Below are 14652 nucleotides of genomic sequence, written 5' to 3'. Positions count from 1 at the left end.
ATCCCTGGGACAGGGACAGTCTCAGGCCACAGAAGATGGATGGCCATGGCAAAGACACAAGCACATATACTGAGAGAGCATCTCTTTGGCATTGGGAGGAAGACACGAGATGCAAAGAGGGGATAAACAGACTTGCTGCCAGCACCATCAGACCCCCAACCCCATGGAGATGTGCTCTCTGTGACACAGAAGGACAGCTGGCACCTTAGCAGAACTTTTGGAGATGGACAACCAGTTTGCCTCAGGCTGATAGGTAGCAGGGTTGATGGTGGTGTTCCTGTAGTGCTCCTGCACTGCCACCTCAGTTACCTGCTTGGGCTGACCTTGGCTCGAAGGATTTTTTAACAGAGGCATTGTTAATTCCTATAGACAGTAGGGAGTGGGAAGAGACACCCATTCCATGTGGCAGCATCTACCTTCATGCCTTCAGGACATGGTGAAACTGATTACCAGGCAGGACCTAATGCTGGAAATGCAGCTGGAGAGCTGAGCATCAAGCCTTCCTTGGGGGTCATAGCAACTCTGTGATCCTTTCTGCAAGCTCCCCACTCATCCAAAACCATGGGACAGAGGACGGCATCACTGGCTCCTCTGCCCTTGCATCCAGGGTGTCCACAGACATCTGAGCACTTTGCCTAGTGGGAGATGGGGTGAGTGCACTGGGACTGCCAGGAATGGGACAAGCAGAGCTTGGGAGGGGAGTTACAGGGCTGTACCAATGTCCTACACCTGGCAAGGCCTGAGAGGGCTGGTTTTCATGGAGCAGAGGGGGCCTGGTTGGTAGTATGCACTATTTCTGTCCTGCACAGTGGTGACAACCCTGTCCACGCCCTCCACTTGCTCCCTCATTACAATCCATATGGTAATGAGGCTGCAAGAGATGAGCTGGTTTGCAGTGAGCTTTGCCTCAGTGCTGATGACCTTCTTAGACTGTGAAGGGAAAGCTGTGTCCCACAGACACCCTTTGAGTGGGACCTAGCTCCTCCTGCAGGACCAGGGCTGGGAGGGATTTTTCAATGCTCAGAACTCTCCCCAGCCCTTCACATGGTCCCCTGGCATGGAGGACCCACCAGATGGAACTCATCTAAGTCAGGGAGCTGTGTTACAGCATGTCTCAGAACAACCCCATCATCACCATGGCACACAGCAGCCTGGCATGAGTCCTGTCACTGCCTTAGTTTCCCTTCTTCAGCAGATCTTGTGCCTGGCGCACTCTGAAACCTATCCATGGACAGGGCTGACATGTCAGAGCTTCTGCTGGTGACTGCCAGCTCTAAGAGACCAAAGCCACTGCAGGATGCAGCTCCAGAAGTCAGCAAGCACATGCCATGGGGTGTCAAACACTTTCCTGATCAGGGAGCATGACACTGTGACACTACAGAGATTCAGTGAGGCACCCTGTGCATGAGTCCTTGTGCCACCCTGCTGCATCTGCAACTGGGTAGGTGTAGAAACCCCAAAGTTTCCTCCTCCTGCAGGATTTACCTGTGTTACAAACTTGTTGTATTTCCAGAGCTCCTGTGCAGCCCAGTCTTGGATGGTCTCTTTGACAGAGCACAGCAAGCAGTAGTTGGTGCAAGTGCTGCTGAGGGTCCTGTGTTTTTCAGAGAAGAGGAACAAGCAGCCTGCTGGGACAGGTGTGGGTCAGCACTTGCAATCCAGGGTGATGCTTATGTATTCAGTGATGCCATAGAATGGGAACACTGGGATTTGGTGGCTTTTTGTCAGTCCCATAGCCATGCTCCCTGAGTGCAATTCTTGCCTACATCCTTCTTGGGCCATACCCTCCTCATTTTGTCTTGGCTCCCAGCTCCCTCCCCCTCTGCCGGCAGCTACCTTAACAATGGTAAGAAATAGTTTCAGCTGGTCATAGTCAAGATTATTTTATTTTGGGAGGTGCAGGAGCAGTGATTGTGGCTTTTCAAATGCCTTTCTCCTGTATTTCCTTGGAAATCATACAGCAATCCAGCTGCAGGAAGAGACCCCCATACCAGTGTAGCCAATGCTTGTGCCACAGCACCAGTGCAGCTGCCCAGCCTGATGAGATAGCCAGGAAAATTATTGTTTGCTGTCTTCCTTTTTTATGAAAAACTGGATTTGTGTGCCTTGTTTGCTGTTCCATACCAAGTAATGGTCTCTGTAATCAGAGTGGGCAATCTTCATCCATCTCAGTGCAGAGGCAGGTGGGTCATGCCAGAACGGGAGTGGCATGAACTGCATTTGTTTTCTCCAGATCTGGGGAGCTGAGCAGACATGCCCCTGCAGGGAAGGGGACAAGCCAAGTCCTGCTCTGATCTGGTCTGTAACACAGTGCCCATTCAGAGCCCTGCTGTCCTCTCTGTTCCAGCCTCTCTGCTGCTTCATTTTGGCAGATTCATGGCTGAAGACCCACATCTATCTTGGGAGGGAGGATGCCAACCCTGCCTGGTTTGCTGCTGGACGACTTGGAACACCTGAGTGGGACTCAACAAAAGTGAATTATGTGCCCTTAAGAGAAGAAGAAAACAAGCTGTCCTTGATTTTCACACAGGACTGGTCTCTGTTGAGCCAGGTTTAGGCTCTCCATCAGCCCCATCACCTCCAGGGAGTCAGTGGGAGGCTGGGAGGGGAAGCCTGCAGTCTCTACCCCTGCCCCAGGTCCCTGGCCTTGGACCAACCCAGGGCACTGGTCTGGGGAGCACCATTGTGCAGAGGTGGAATCCAAGCCTCTCAGTTGTGGGGGTACTAATCCTGCACCAGATTTGTTGCCAGTGTGATCCATTTGCCTCCATGACTGTCCTCTGTCCCTGGTGGTCCACAGATTTTCCAGCTGCTGGTATTGGACTTTAAAATCAGGGCTTGGCTCCTGTGCCAACAGCTTTGAGGGGCAGAACAATTGCAAGGCTGGAGAAAAGGTTATTTTACCCACTGGTGTTGTACAGATGCAGCAGTCTTTTCTGCTTCTTGCAGACCAGATGCAGGGGCTGGGTCCAGCCTTGTGTGCCTTCCTGCTGCCCTGTGGACTTGTGTTTCCCAAATGTTGGTAGCCAGTCCTGGATTATTTACCTTGACCATTCATAAAGGTCAAGCAGACACTGTTTCTGGGACCAAGCAGGCCACGGCATGAAGGCTGCACCCCTGGTTTCAGTATCTATGACTGCTGGGGGCTCAGAGGAGCTGATGCAGTCCACACCCCCTCGCCCTGGTTTGCTCCAATGAAAAAAAAAGGCTGTCAGGCTGGTTTTCATATGTATGCTTTTTAATATCATTAATTCCGTTACACTACACACAACCAGTAACAATGATAAATACTGCAATGGAAATGTTAAAAAAAAATATTATACATGTTTTTCATGTTTTTGAAAAAAACCCCCACATTTTAAAATAAATTAATGCATAAAACTGATGGTAGAAAAGAGAAAACCCAAAACAAACCATAACACAACTGATCTGTTTAAGGCAATACTCTACACAGACGGGAACAAAGGTACAACAGTGTGCTACATGATCTGAATGGGAAATAAAGAAACAAAATAAAACCCATACAAGATGCAGATTGATGCTTCGGGAGTGAAAAAACTCCCAAAACCAGATAAAAAAAAAATGGCCAAGTTAAGTGCAGCATTAATACACTCTGCATGTCAAATGATTAGCAGGTTCCTAACAAGGACTAAGGTCAAGCTACAACAAATTTATCTTCCTAATTAAAAGGTTACTCAGGTCAAACCCTACATTTAACTCTATTTGCGTTTGGCTGTTTCAGCTATATTTCACTATATGCAAGGACAGCCAGAAATTCATCTCCTGCTCTTGAGATTAACACAAAGATCGGGAGGTCTCCCATCCTGAAATGTATTTCCATTAAATAAATCCAAAAAGGATCTTGGTTTTGGTGGCCTTGAAATGCCTCCTACTACTCCTTCCTCTGGGGCACCAGGCACCATACGGGGAATGGAGACCTGGAAGGCATTTGCTTAGGTTGATTTTTTTCCATGTTGAGGACACAAAATGGAAGTGCAGATTTGATTTGGACTTGGAGGAGTGCAGTTTCTCTGTCTGCCAGAAGTGTCCATCTGGAGCCTGCTGAAAGTACTTTGCCAGCATGGAAGAAACCCATCCTGTACGTAGGCTCTGGCTACAGCCATGACATTTGCTATTAAGGTTGGTGCAGAGCTCCACACCTGCCTGGACAGCAAATGAACCCAAATTATTAATGCAGCCCAGAACTTGGCCACTGAAAGATGGACAATAATTGTTAATGCCAAAAAAATCCCTCTCTCCCTCAAAAAAGAAAAGAAAAGGGACAGTAGCCACTTTCTGCCAACTTCCTTGGGTGGATCCCCATCAGCTGCCACCCATTCAAGATCGGCAGTGCCAGATCTCACCAGCATCGACCCAGTACATTCCCAGTAAGGTGCATGTCTACAAGGTGCTGCTGGGGGCAAAGAAACTTCTTGGGACATGGTCAGAGCCTCCTGTACTGCCCTGCTAGAGTGTGTGGGAAGGAAGCCATGAAACACAAGGAAAGAAACCCAACTGGAATTACTAGACTTGTGAAGGCCAACAACTGTCCGGATTGCCTTGGGTTTGGGTGGGAAAGGGGGATGTAGAACTGGGCTGAGAGTCACTTTGGTGCAACTGCCTCTGATGCTCATCACTAGTGCACGGGGCAGGGGGAAAAAAGGCGACGGCTGCTTTGAGAAAAGGGGAGAGGAAGGAGGATGTGTGTGCAATATAACAAGGCTTGCAATTCTAGGACTAACCACTGGACACGGATACCAAAGATTACTTGTGACAACTAGCTATCCTTCTACTGCGGTTGCTCCTTCCCCTACTTCCTGGTCTGATTCTTCTTCAGTTTGGGAAGCTGTGGCTGTTTGGCATGATGGCCAGCGCTGACCCTCCCACCCCAGCTCATGGGGTGACTCTGCTACAGGTTGGACAATGAGGTCTGGAAATCACATCAGGCACAGACCAGCTCTGCATGACAGCCAGCACCTGCTTTCAGACCCTTCAGAAACCTATTTAATGGCAGCTCATCTCCCTTATTAAACTGAAGGTTCAATAACCTCTGTGGAAGGAGTAAAAAGGACTTAAAAAGTGCAAAAAGGGGAGGGGAAAAACCCAACTTTCTGAATTGTCTCCCCTGCAAAGACTTCATCCTCCAAGAGTGTCTTTCTCCTGGCAGATCTACAGGCCCACCAGTGTCTCACAGCACCCTGCCCCAGTGTAGCAAGAGTAGAGCCAACAGGCTCCCCACTAAGGCCTCTGCTGGAGGACTCCAGCCCACACCAGGAGCACGTGTGCTGGCAGGTCTGGGACCTGATCTGCAGACCTGGACCCAGAGCACTGAGGCCAGGAGGGTGAAGGCATCCGGCTTGATGGGCTGGATATCACCAGGTTTTGCATGAACCTGGTGAATCCTCAGCCCCACAGCCTTCATGTGGGTGAAGAGAAATCCCAGCCTCCTGTCTGATTCTCACCCCATTGTGTTCATTGCCCTATAGCTGGCCTGACTTTTGCTTGGGGTTTGTCTTAGGACAGAGGCAGCCACAAGTTGAAAACAGCTGCTACCACAGCTTTTCCATGCAAAGAAACTGAACAAACAAATCTGTGGACTGGGGGTGGATATGAAGGTGTGTCATGAAGAGTGCTTGCCCAAGTTTTTCAGCTCTTTCCATGTGTCTGTATTACATATCTCAACAAACTGTGTCTCCCAAATCATGGAGCCTTGAGGAAGGTGGGTACCAAATGGAATTGCAGCTTATTTAGGTTGCAAAAGCAAAAAGGCAGCCTGAGTGAAGAACAGTGCTTCCCAAGGGAGCTCATCTGGGACAGCTGCATGATCAGCCAGGGGAGAAATGCTGCTCCAGGAGGATAAATATCTCAGCAGCTATGGGACTTAAAGACCTTTCAGTGGCCTTTTCTTTTCCTGGTGCCTACTGCACTGTGACAGTCTGCAACAGTCACATTTTAATGAGGTTTATTTTGTACCTTCCACTCCTTTATCCAATCCCACCACCCATATCACCATTTGTTATTATGGAAATACCTCCACAGGACAAGCACCAACAGTGAGGTGGGCACCTTCCAGAAGCAAATCCATCTTTTGCTGGAGCAGCTTTTTAGAGAAAGCAAAAGGCTCAAAGTCATTGCCAGTGGCAAATGGGTTTTTAAAGCAATGGGAAAAGCTGCTCTCCACAGGCACCAGGGAAAGCTGCAACCTGTCATGCTGGCATCTGTGCTGCTCTGTGCCACGGTTTGCTGCATGCTGGCGTGGGCAGTGGGGCTGTGCTCTGTGTGACCTCAGTCAGACCCAGCCTCTGCCTCTCCAGAAAGCTGTCAGATGTGCTCACACAGGCAGCGTTCAGCTGCTGTCATCCTGGGACTGCCAGCAATATCAAGTGGGGCAAAGGAAGGGATGTAGCTGTAAGTTTTGGGAAGCAATGCGACAGCTCAGCTGCATAATACAGGAAGCTAAAATATGGACCACAACCCCTATGAGAAACCTCCACTGACCTGTAGATAATTCCAGACCACAAAATTTCCCTACACTAAATTCCTAGCCCTTCTGCTTCAGGTCTTGTGTGGTTTTGTAACAAAGGTGTGTTTGTCTGATGAGGTGTGGTTTGGAGAAATCCCTCTCACAGCTGAGCCTTGAAAGGAAGAGACAAGTATGCCTAGAGGTGAAAAGCAGCTTAAAATGAAGACCTTTCCATGCCTTCTCAGCTAGCCCTGTGGCACTGTTCATCTTTGCAATGTTGCTTTTGAACATGCAGTCCAAGCTTGCTGAGCCAAGCAGCAGCCAGGTGACAAAGCCTATGACACTCTAGGTAAGAGTGGCAATACCCCAAGTGGATTTGAAGTGAGAATGGAAAAGCAAAGGAGAAGCCCAGGCAGAACCACCAATCTAAAGCCTAAGATGATGACATGGTTGCTAAAAGGAAGAACATTAAACTGCCATGAAAATATCCCAAAAATGAGCCTTTCAATCCTCTGTTCCACTTCATGACTACTCACCATCCCAAGCTGCACTCCTGAATTCCTTAAATCTGCTATCAGTGGATGGTGCTGTTGGGCCACCAAATCTTTGTACATGCTCCCTCTGGGAGCAGGCAAACTCAGAAATCAGTTGTGCAAGAACCAGCTGCCAAGGAACTGGATAACATATCCTTGACAAACATCTTTCTCCAAAGATATTTAACCTCTGTACTGACCTCCACCCTGCTGCATTCTGGCATGATGTGAGGAACATCAGAAGATGGTAAACAGAGGGTAAGCAGAGTAGTACTTTGAAAATAGGAATTAAATTTCTATAGCATGGTATTCATATCCTGCTTGCAGAACTGTCCTATCAATGATACCTCTCACACTGGGCAGTATCCATGCAGGACGTGGCAGAACTTTGGGAAGGCAGGTTTCTCCCATGTGCTCCAGAAGGGAATGGATATCAGGAAGGGATGTGACTTCCCAGAGGTTAGAGCAAATACCAACAGCACCAAGGACCCCAGATCTCACTTCTGTGTTCTAACAGTCCAGCAGACTTGCTAGGGCTGTATTTGGCTGCAGTGACAGCTCAGGGACAGGGTGTTTCTGGTGTATACCAGTGTGTATCTGAAAGCAAACTTTGCTCCCTACTGGCATCGACACTGCACTGAGACAGATCAGCTTGGACAACTGGGATCTGCCCTAGGCCAAGACAGCACTTGGCAATCTTTCTAGTTATTGCTTGTTTTCCTTTTCCTGTTTTCCATCTGTTGCCCAGCTGGGTCCTTCATTTCTTCAAAAGCATCTTCATGTTTCTGTTGAGTCACACACAGGGTGCTGCATTTTTCATGCCTGCATTCTCCTGCACAGCTTGGAGGCCAGCCCAGGATCAGAAAGTGTGTGGAAAGGAAAGGATTCTGCTCAGGACTGCAAACCTGTGTGCCAGCCAGTGAACCACTGAACAGTGGGTGCCTCCTTTTGGGACAAGAGCTGGTGAAACTAAGCAGAAGGAGCTGAGTCCATCTTGTCTGTGGGGAAGCTATCCTGAAGTCCCTTTCAAACTCCATGCAGCAGGAATGGTTACCTGCTTTTGCAGTTGCAAGGCATCTGCAGGCAGGACAGCCAGAAGAGCACAGCAGATCCAATGACCAAGCACACATGTTAGGGACAGGCATGCAGCAATGTCAGATGTCACCCAGTGGCTCTTCCAAGGGTTGACTTCACGATGTGTCTGGTAAGATATCAAATGAGCCTTCAAGATTGGCATCAGCCTCCTTTCAACCTAAGTTTATTTATGAACACCAGGAAAGCAGACATGACCATGCTATCTATAGATCTTCCTCAAGACTAGGAGGATGTTCCTCCTCCCAAAGACATCTGGAAATGTGGAATTTGCAGACGAGAGAGAGGGAACAGAGTGCTGAGACCCTAGAGTTCAAATCCAGTTCACATTAAAGGATACTAGCTGATATTTTATCATATTAACATCTGATAAAAGAAAAGGATTTGCTGAAACTCAGATAATTTGGTGACTGACATTACATAAAATCCTAACAAAAACCCAGTCTGGCTTTAGGAGGCATCAAATGCAAATTCCATTGTGGAGGCACAAGCATCACTATCCTTACATCCTGTTTACATGGTAATTTAGGTAGACAGCAACGCAGGATTTCATACTCCATGGTGTTCCTCCCCTTGGTTTTCTGTACAACTTTGGATTGAAAATGTGGCCTAAGAGTGCCATCTTGTTTGGTGAAAAAAACTGAAGGAAGGAACCATTTCCTTTCTTGCATGCCATCTGCATTTAGGAGAGCACCCAGCAGCTCTATAGATTTTGTAGAAATGCTGTGATAGAGTCTGTGCTCTTGCCTTCTGCCTTCTGGCCATGGTGGCAGAGACTGGTCTAAGGAGAGCAGTGCCAGGATAGCCATCTATCTCCACACCTTCCCAGGAAACCACCACAGCATAACCTCCAACAAGGGCTGCTTGAACAGAAAGGCTGGATCAGATGATCCTACTGTGGCCCCTTCTGGCCTTACCCATTCTGTGACTCTGAGGGCACACAGAAAACCTGCTGGCTTAAGCAAAGGCCTGAACATGAGACCAGACAGGGGGAACCAGCCTCATCTGTGGTTGATACATACCAATGGGCAGTCCTCAATACTCCATAATAAGCCAACAAACATGCTGCATGGTCATATTCTGCTGAAGGGGCTGTAGTTCAGAAGGGTTAGTGTTCAGTTTTCTATGACAGCCACATGTGCATTGCTTTAAGCCACTCAGCCTTTCTGGTAACAACCCTACACAGCTAACTACTTTTCCCCACCCTCTCTACATTATTCCCCTAATAAAATATATGAACACAAAGCATAGAGAGGAGAAGCCAAAAAATTGCCATTTTATGGTCCTGTACTGTCATGCCAAACCAACTATTTCTGCAACCAACTCCTTCTATGCACAGGCAAAAATGCTTGAGTTGTGCTTCAGTTTGTATTTGGAGGAAGCACAGGATGGAGCATGTGAATTCATCTCCCTCCCTCATCTAGAAGCAGATGCACATCACAAAATGCAAAGGGCTGAAGGCAGTTGCAGGGTTGGGGAATGTCTCAGGGCACATGGCAAGCAAAAAACAGCAACAGGGACAATTAAAGGACTTGGGTCATGGTGCTATGGGACAGTGGGTGTCATAGAATCACTCATTGGAAAAGACCTGTAAGATCATAGAATCCAGCTATTAATCCAGCACTGCCAAGTCCACTAAGTGGAAGTCTGTCCCTCATAGAAGAGGTGTTAACTCTGAGAGATAACAGTGACAGCAAGCCTCATTCTGTCCTAGACTGAACAGGACATTGCTTGGTTATAGCTGGACTCAGTGATCTTAAGGATGTTTTTGAACCTAGATGATAGCATGATTCTATGATAGCAGCACGATGGACACCTGTGGGATGTGCAGCCCTCAGTGGCTGCCCCAGGTGAAGAGATGGCTTGTTGCTCTAGCAGGCATTCCAAATGCTCCGAGCTCCTGAGCAAGGGCTGTGGGAAAGGCTGAGGGTGTGTGGCCTGGCTGGAAGGCACAGAGACTGACCCAGGAGGATAAATGTGATGAAGACATTCCATGATACCAGTGCTGAACCACAAAGTCCCTCTCCAGAAGAGTGAAGATTTAAAGAGCCTTGGTCATGTCCTATAGGATTCGGTTTGACCATGATTTTTCTATTAGGTTTTGACTACATTCCCCATTAAAAAAGACTCCTTAAGGGATGTTCTTCTCTTTTATCTTTCTCTCTACCCTCTACTTACCCCAGCTCCAGACAACTTGATAACCTCAACCTGAGTTGTATTTTGGAAATGTTCCCCCTCAGAACTACCAGGTAGTGAGAAAAGGAGATGAATTGACTTGAGGAACACTATCCCTACAGGAGTTGGCAAGGTAACCATCACTTCTGCATGAAGAGGCAGGGATGCTCGGTAAACAGCACCATTCAAATCCTCTTCCTATGGCCTAGAACCAGGGTGGCAGCATGTTGTTTTAGCAGAGGTGACAAGCACAGCTTTAAAAGTTGTCAATACCATCAAGTAAGCCTGGGAATCTTGTGTGACTTTTCTTTCACTCATGCTATAACTGGTATCAAGCTGGCACTGCCCAGAATAAATCCCCAGAATGTTAAAAAAATCTGCTAATTATGAATAGGACCTCTTAAAGGCTCAGCTTGCTTCATACAGATTTCAGATGGGGGAATCTGTCTGTTGTGGTGCAGCTCAGGCTCTGCTTTGTATTTCATAATTCTGGTGGGAAGCTCAGAACTGCCCTCATTTTTTAACTCTCCTAGGCTACAAAGCAGGTAGTCCTTCTTCCTGAAATGCCAGGAAAACACAAGAATTGTGCCTGTGGCAAAAGATTGCAACACCAAGAAAAATGCCAGCCTATCCCTTGTATATGCTGAAGCCAGTGGGAGGACATGTTCCGTAATTCCAGAAACGATTCTGCATTCAGAACAATCTGCTGGTGAACTGGGAGCTCAGGCCAGCAATCTAATGTAACAGGTTTCCAAACTCTTCCAGCACCAAATAAAACACAACTGCTCCTGACCTGGGACCATGTCTGGCTCACAAGTGGGGGTGAACAGTAGTTTCTGCTCATGGGCATCTTATAGCTGAAGCTGTTCATAACTCTGCTGTTGCTGAAAATTCCTCTCAAGCCTGACCCCACCACACTGATGACTTCAGCATTAATGAGTCTCTCTCACAGGCACCCAGAGACACCGTGTCAAGAGAATATCAAGAGTCAAGCACTGTTAAAATGTGCTTTCTTCAACTAGCTTTTCCAGCACTGCAGTTCAGGCATGTAGTCCTGACTCATGCAGGATTAATTTCTTCTCAGTTGAACAAAGTTTAAGATTTTTGGAAAGAGATGGGTTGCACAGGGATTAAATACAGGCTGAAGTCAGAATACGTGACTGAACTGAAGTCACAAGCATGGTCGGTATTCCTGGGCAATGAGCACATCCTTGAAGGGCATGAGTGGATTGCAGATCGAATCTGATGTCTTTGGTGGTAATTTAATGTGGCGCTAAGAGTAGATTGCATTGACTATGTGACACAACAGCTCTAGCTAGTACTGACTCACAGTGAAATGTCACCTACTTGTCCCTTTTGCAAGTGAATGAATTGTGTCATGCTAGTCCTGGCTAGCCTTGCCATAAGAAAGGATGCCCTGGTCCGTCCCCATTCCTGTGCCCCAGTTATAATATAATTTTGGTTATGCAAATGAAACATATTTAGTGAATGAATTAAGAACTGACTTCCTCTCATTGGTAAAACACTTTGATACCTCCAACTTGCCCTAATCTTGCAGGTGGATTGGTTTCAGTGGGCAGGATTACCTGAAGTCCCACCTGACCTTTCCCATTCTGGAAAAAGACACTTTACAAAATATCCCCAGTGCCTAAACAAACCAAGGAGGTATCTCTGGACCCCTCTGCATTCGCTCTCCAGACCAGTCAGTTTTGCCAGGCACTGCCTGGCACTTTGAGCAACTTCTCTTTTGTTTTACCATAGTTTAAAATAAGTTATCAACCAATCATAAAATGAATTTTTTGGTTTCTCCTGGCTCCATGAACACAAAGAGGTGCACGTCCTACCATAGGAGGAAGCAATGGCTGTTAAGTTTTACAGTTATAGTGGAAAGCACTGATCACAGCCTGCCGGCCTCACTACTGGATGTGACAGGCGGTGGAGGAGGTGGCTTGGCAACACATGCAGGTAGGGTTGACCGATTTAGGAGGGATTAGGTCGAGGTCCTCGTCGTCTGGGATCTCATCTAACCGGTACCCATCCTTTAGCAGCTGGATGTTCAAGTCTTGGTTGATCTGCTACAGACAAAGAGACAAAGAGTCAAACACTTGGGACTTCTTACTTCTGGTGGTCAGAAGATGAAGGAGGTCCCCTATTCTGGAATGTATTTCTGCCCCACAGTCCTAGTTGAGAGTTCTGCCCCTAGTCCCTCAGGTGAGCGGGGGGTACTAGCTTCTCCAGAATAGGAATATCTAGAGTTCTGGATATTTGAATAGATAGATATCTGAATATCTTTGTTCGGGAATATTTTTTACCTGAGGACAAACCCTCAGTTACAGAAATGTAATAATAATATTTACTGGCAGATGGGCAGTCCCCCCTCTCAGTCTGGGGCACACTATAGCAGTTAAAAGATGGTAAAGTTTGGCTCTGTGATCTCAGATTCAAGTGCTGTCTCACCGGATGTGTATAAACAACCCTTCGTCAGGGCACAGAAACAGCTCCGATCATCTGATATGGTCACTGCTCTTGGCTGTTTCCCAGGGTTTCAGAGGTATTTTTTCCAATAAAGATATACATGGGGGAAGAGTTCTGAGCAGTTTGTGGGCAGAATGGCTGCTCAGTACCTTGAATACAAAATCCTGCAGAAGTAGTAACCAGAGGCTGAGCTACAAATTCATGAGGGAGTTCAGGAATGTACTCAGAAACAATGCACAGGGACTAACAAGCCTGAGCTTCCTGCCTTTTCTCTTTGAGAGGGCAAGAGTTCATATCTGCAAGTCCTCCCTGGAATTTCTGCTTGCTCCAAGTAAACACACACTGGGTGACCCTGACCATTCCAACAACTGGAAATCACAGCACACACTCGGATCCTTTATTTGTGTCCTTGGCATGCATATAGTTGCTGAGCTGCCATGGCAGACAAGATGATGCTTTTACACCTCATCAGTCACTTCAGGACTAAGCAGAATGAGGGAAAGTTTGAGTGAAACCAAAGGTAGCTGTGAAAACTGCTGATGGGCAGATCTCTGTGCCATGGCAGTGAGGATATGGAGCTAATTGGATCACCAGGGAAGAAAGTAACATGACACCATTTCTGCCATGGCCCCTTCTTCCAGACTCATGAGGTCTATACCACTACTAAATTTGTTATTGTAGCCATTTCTGCCTGTGCAAAGCCACTCTTAAGCCATTTCTGGCTGCTCTGTTATTTGTATTCATGGCAAGGATGGCAGGAGAGAGTATAACTCACCTCAGCTGATGAGTATCCCGAGGAGGAATATCTGGACATATCAAAGTCATCATCACTGCAGGGAAGTACAAGATACAGCAAAGAAGAAATTGGTTAGATGAGACCTGTATTCCCCACTTAGCCCTATCCTTCTTGTGCCATGAAACTGTTCTTGAGGCACGGAGAAGTTACATCAAGGGAGCCTGTAGAGCAGCTTTCATCTGTGACCCTCAGATCTTTCCATCACAGTCCTCTTTTCTCAAAGCTCTTCTCACTTGTTCTCACACGAAGTGCATAGGTCAGAGGGAACAGTGGAGGGCAGAGTGTGAGTGCTGCCCTCTGGCATGAAAACTCACTTAAACTGTCATGTATTTCACCTTTTTAACCTTTTGCATACCTGTCTGTATCCAGGGCTACCAGGGGTTTTTCATCTGGACTCTGGTCTAGCGACGAGTAGCCCTTATTTGGAACGACGAGCCTGAAATAATTAAATGTTGTCCATTAACCACACAGTAAAGCTCAGCACCACACACTGCCTAGGGTAAAACTATATGATAGTCAGCTTTCCCCATTTCACTTCTTTGCAAGCCCCCATTTATTGGTGAAGATGTTTAAATGAGTGCAATTCAGAGGGAGCAAGCTCCATCTCTGGGTAGCCTACAGAAGTTTCACAGGGATTAACACTGGGCATGCTTTGGGAACACATGCCTTCCTGGAAGATGAAAGAAAAAAAATATCAGGACACTCTGTACTTCATTCTGGTGAACCTGTTTGGCTAGCACTGCTTGTCATATCAGATTGCTCATTTTTGTGTTGCCTGTTTTTTCCTGGCAAGCGTACCTGACACCAGCAGGAAGTACATAGGAGAAGGAGGCTAGGGGAAGCCAGAGGCCCAGTGATCCCAGCGTTCTGCTATTGGACATCAGGGATATTATGTGGTGTCTCTTTCTGATTCTTTACCCAGGCCCCTGGAAACACAACACTTCTGAGGTCTCAGTCCTAAATTCAGTAATATTAGAAATCTTCTTATGGTGTGCCCAGCATAAGAAACCAGTCAGACCAACACTTTTAAAATTCCATTTTTTTAGTGATGACTTCCAGTTAATCAGAAATGTTACAAAGGCTGAGGATGACTCTGCACCTTTAACTGCCTGTGAGAG

General features: G+C 47.1%; 1 protein-coding gene across 4 annotated transcripts in view; it reads right to left on the bottom strand.

Annotated features, from left to right (window-relative positions):
- Nucleotides 1–3220: 3220 nt before the first annotated feature.
- FAM219A (family with sequence similarity 219 member A) overlaps nucleotides 3221–14652 on the bottom strand; it is a 95033-nt gene continuing 83601 nt past the window's right edge. For 2 of the 4 annotated variants that reach the window (XM_086869459.1, XM_086869457.1), the window contains exons 4-6: nucleotides 13890–13970; nucleotides 13514–13568; nucleotides 3221–12335 (exon numbers count right to left, since the gene is read on the bottom strand). In XM_086869459.1, coding sequence (XP_086725585.1) covers nucleotides 12180–12335; nucleotides 13514–13568; nucleotides 13890–13970 — 292 coding nt within the window. In that variant the 3' untranslated portion in view covers nucleotides 3221–12179. Of the gene's footprint in view, nucleotides 12339–13513; nucleotides 13569–13889; nucleotides 13971–14652 lie in introns of all 4 variants that reach the window. The other 2 variants (XM_086869458.1, XM_086869455.1) reach the window with 1 other exon arrangement.

Source organism: Cyanistes caeruleus, chromosome Z, assembly GCF_971803275.1.
Source record: "Cyanistes caeruleus chromosome Z, bCyaCae1.hap1.1, whole genome shotgun sequence".
In the NCBI taxonomy this organism is placed as follows: Eukaryota; Metazoa; Chordata; class Aves; order Passeriformes; family Paridae; genus Cyanistes; species Cyanistes caeruleus.
This window is presented reverse-complemented; position numbering and strand designations above follow the sequence as displayed.